The sequence below is a fragment of the Oryza sativa genome, chromosome 10 (genome assembly GCF_034140825.1).
Source record: "Oryza sativa Japonica Group chromosome 10, ASM3414082v1".
In the NCBI taxonomy this organism is placed as follows: Eukaryota; Viridiplantae; Streptophyta; class Magnoliopsida; order Poales; family Poaceae; genus Oryza; species Oryza sativa.
The window spans coordinates 17203425-17206945 of NC_089044.1; the positions used below are offsets into that span (position 1 = coordinate 17203425).

The 3521-nt window shown below is 40.5% G+C and overlaps 1 protein-coding gene across 1 annotated transcript; it reads left to right on the forward strand.

Moving 5' to 3' along the window:
* Positions 1 to 451: 451 nt before the first annotated feature.
* LOC107279104 (glycine-rich cell wall structural protein 2-like) lies at positions 452 to 1060 on the forward strand. Its single transcript, XM_015758210.1, has one exon. The coding sequence runs from the start codon at positions 452 to 454 to the stop codon at positions 1058 to 1060; it is 609 nt and encodes a 202-aa protein (XP_015613696.1).
* The last annotated feature ends 2461 nt before the right edge of the window (positions 1061 to 3521 follow it).

The following is a 3521-nucleotide window of genomic DNA, read 5'->3' on the forward strand; positions in this document are numbered from 1 at the left end:
AAAATTGTAGTGACAAAAGTTGTTCTACCACACAACATAATTCTATGCATAGTAATAGTGCCTACAAATTGGAGTATCTACACTCATCATGATGTCCAAAACCATTGAAGTACTAATCAATTTCCATTTGATGGCAAACTCTTGAGTAGTACAACAGTATATTAAAATTTCCAGTGACACACATAAAGCACTTACAATCTTCTAGGTCGTCGCTGCATTGTCAACTCCAGCCTCTTTTCGTTGATCTATCATCCATGCGTGCGTGCTTACAAATTAAGCTACTTTACTACTTCAGGTGCAGAGATAATTTGTTAATCCACAAGTTGAGCTTAATTACTTAGTTAAAGGTTTAGAAGCATCCTGGCTAAGGCCTCGGCCACACTATAAGTACCCATGCAATCTTTCGCTCCCAATTTCAACTGAACTACTATAACTGTTGCATTCACTCACAATGGCTAACACTAAAATTGTGGCACTTGGGATTTTTCTAGTCTTATGCATAAATGGACTATCCCATGCTGCAAGAGTAATTAGATATTCTAGTGCTAAAGGTGAAGGAGAAGGTGGAGGAGAGGGCTCTGGATCTGTAAGTGGTGCTGGGTCGGGTTCTGGGGGTGGCTTTGGTGCTAGCAACACTAGTAGTTCCGGGGGCTATTTTGGGACAAGTAATGCACATGCTAATGCTGGAGGTGGAGGGAGTGGTGATGGTGGTGGACCATTAGGAAGTGTTGGGTCTGGTTCTGGGTCTGGTTCTGGCTCTAGCTCAAGTAACAGCTCAAGCGTAATGAGAGCATGGTATGGTGGTGGAGAAGCTAATGCGGGTGGTGTTGGTGGTGGCAATGGTGATGGATATGGCGGTGGTTACTCAGGGTCCTCTGGTTATGGGTCAGGGTTTGGAACCGGTGGAGGCTCTAGCGCAGTGGCTATGGATGGCTTTTACGGGGCACATGCAAATGCCGATGGTGGTGGTGATGGTACTGGAGTGGGACATGGCGAAGCTGGTGGGTACGGCAATGGTGGAGGGAGTGGATCTGGGTATGGTAATGGCAAATACCCATAGTTCCTTATTGGATTTGCTAGTAGTAACACTCCTTTATTCGATCAGTTGGCTTAGTTGAAGCCCATTTTGGTTGTTTACACTGTGTCACAGAATGAATTAATGTTATGGTTCCTAAGTAAGCATGTGTCGATGAGCTAGCATGAAATTAATAAAGGGCTTCGTTAACCTTTAGGTTGTCAAATTGTTTTAACATTTAAGCATGTGGCCTAGATCAGATGCTAGACTACGTGTGCATGTATGTGATAACTGATAAGGTGTAATTTTTATATGTGTTGTTCCATGCGAATGTGTTGTTTGTCATTCTAATATGGCATATTCTCAATGTAGTATCATGATTCATGCATGATACTTACATGGAAAAACAACAACTCCCAAATATAAACACAGGCCTACTTTAAAAAGTTAAAATTTAGGATGACTAGATTATACACTAAGTGTCAATATTCCCCAAACTAATTAGTAATTACTAGAGCGGGCAAGCAATTTATATGCACAAGGCCAGTTCACTAGAGAAGCAAGTAATTAGTACAGTCTTTATGGCAATTAATACTCTTGCCACATAGGATTTTAGATGATGTGGCACATAATTAAATAAGGAAGAGAGCGAGATAGCACCTTGCATGAGACATAGTTTGAACACAAAATCTAATAAAAAAAGACACTGTATTGGGAATGAGAAATGTCTTCAACAATATGACCAATTGTGAGCAGTAAGAGAAAAAAAAAGAACGATATCATATTTATTGTTGTCTACTTACATACACACCAGTGATATTTACAAGTTACAATGACCCTTTACATAATATCTTATCGACCACTTCTCTCGTCACTTGCGCACCACAACTATATTTATTAATTGACTAGGCCCATCTCGGAAGTGTCTCCCTCCACCTCCACGAATTAGCACTTAACCCTAGCTTTATTTTCCTCTATAAATAGCTTTGTACATTCTCAAAAACATTTGGGTTTTGTTTAGTTGAATTTTGCCAAGTGCCATTCACCTTGTCTCTAGTCCTCGCTCGATTAGTCGGCGACTATTGATTCAGAGCCCCCAATAGTTGGTGTATTGATTTGCCGGGTCGATTAGATCTACCACTTCAATCGCAACTATTTCTTTGTGCTTAATCACCTATTCGCAATATTTAGATTGCATCTTATCTTGTTCTTGCAGTGTTCTCTCGTTTGCATTGCATGAATCATCAACCGCGCGTCACGGTTGGTACGACATCGTTTGTGGTGTAGCGATTGCACGGCGTTCTGGACTTGTTCTGGTTGGTAGCCACGTCGCAAACGTCGCACTCGATCAAAGCGAGAGTTATCCCCTCACCAGAAGATCGGGCCACGAGAGAGAGCATCATCAGTTGGTATCAGAGCTTCAGTTGCCTGGTGAGGATTTTAGTTTTGTAATTTTTTCCCATCATCCACTATACAGCCGCACCACTTTTTCCTTTACCAAACATTAGTTTTGAGCCTTGTAATTTTCATTCAATTTTGCTTTATTGAGTTTTGGTCCGCTGTCGTGTCAGTGCTGGTTTTTGTTCTAGCTTCGTCTGGTTTGAGTTTTGCATCTTGGTTGCTCACTGCCTGTACGTTCGGTTGAAGGAGAAGAAAACATTAGATCTGATCTTTTTTTCATCCTCCTGTGTTAGTGCATGCATGCCGTGGAATTCTGGTACGTTACCAAGTAAATAGCGCGTGAAATTAGGAAGCTAATCGTGTTTCAATATATCCGAAGTGCATGTGCCAAAAAAATAGCAATTCCCAGTTTTTCTTCCTTTTGAGCTGCCACGCGCAAATAGAAAGTATATAAATCAAGATCGGTTCCCATATTCCTTGCGCCACAAAAATAGGAGGTATCCATCGTTTTCTCTTGTGACCGAGGTATGCATGCAACACAATCGTGCATATGTGCTTGAGTTAATTACTTGAAAAAGAAAAAAAGAGGAAGAAATACAAAAAAAAAAGGCAGACGGTGCAAAAAAAAAAAAGAAAAAAAAAAGAGCCGCACCAAAAATAATAATAATAAGGAGAAAAAAAAAGTGTGGAAATTTTTTTTAGGCTATTGGTGTGGAGATTATGGATACCCCATATCTACACGGCAATGATATTTGGGCTGAATACAGGATACCGAATATACATAGAATATCTTATTTGTATCTCGGGTTTGTTTCTTAACTTGTACATCAAGGAAACACCTTGAGACTTAGTCGGTTACGACTGTATTTTATCTGTATTTGCATATTCCGTTAGGGATATGGATTATCTTTTGTAACACGGACTCCTTCCCATATATAAGGGGGGTCCGGGTGCCTCTAGGGGCAGATGTTGATTTTCTCTAAATCATACAATCAATAGTACACTCGGCGGATTCATCCCCGGACAGGAGTAGGGTATTACTTCTTGAATAAGAAGGCCTGAACCTGTATAAATCCTTTGTCTCCAAACCCATACACTTTTTGTC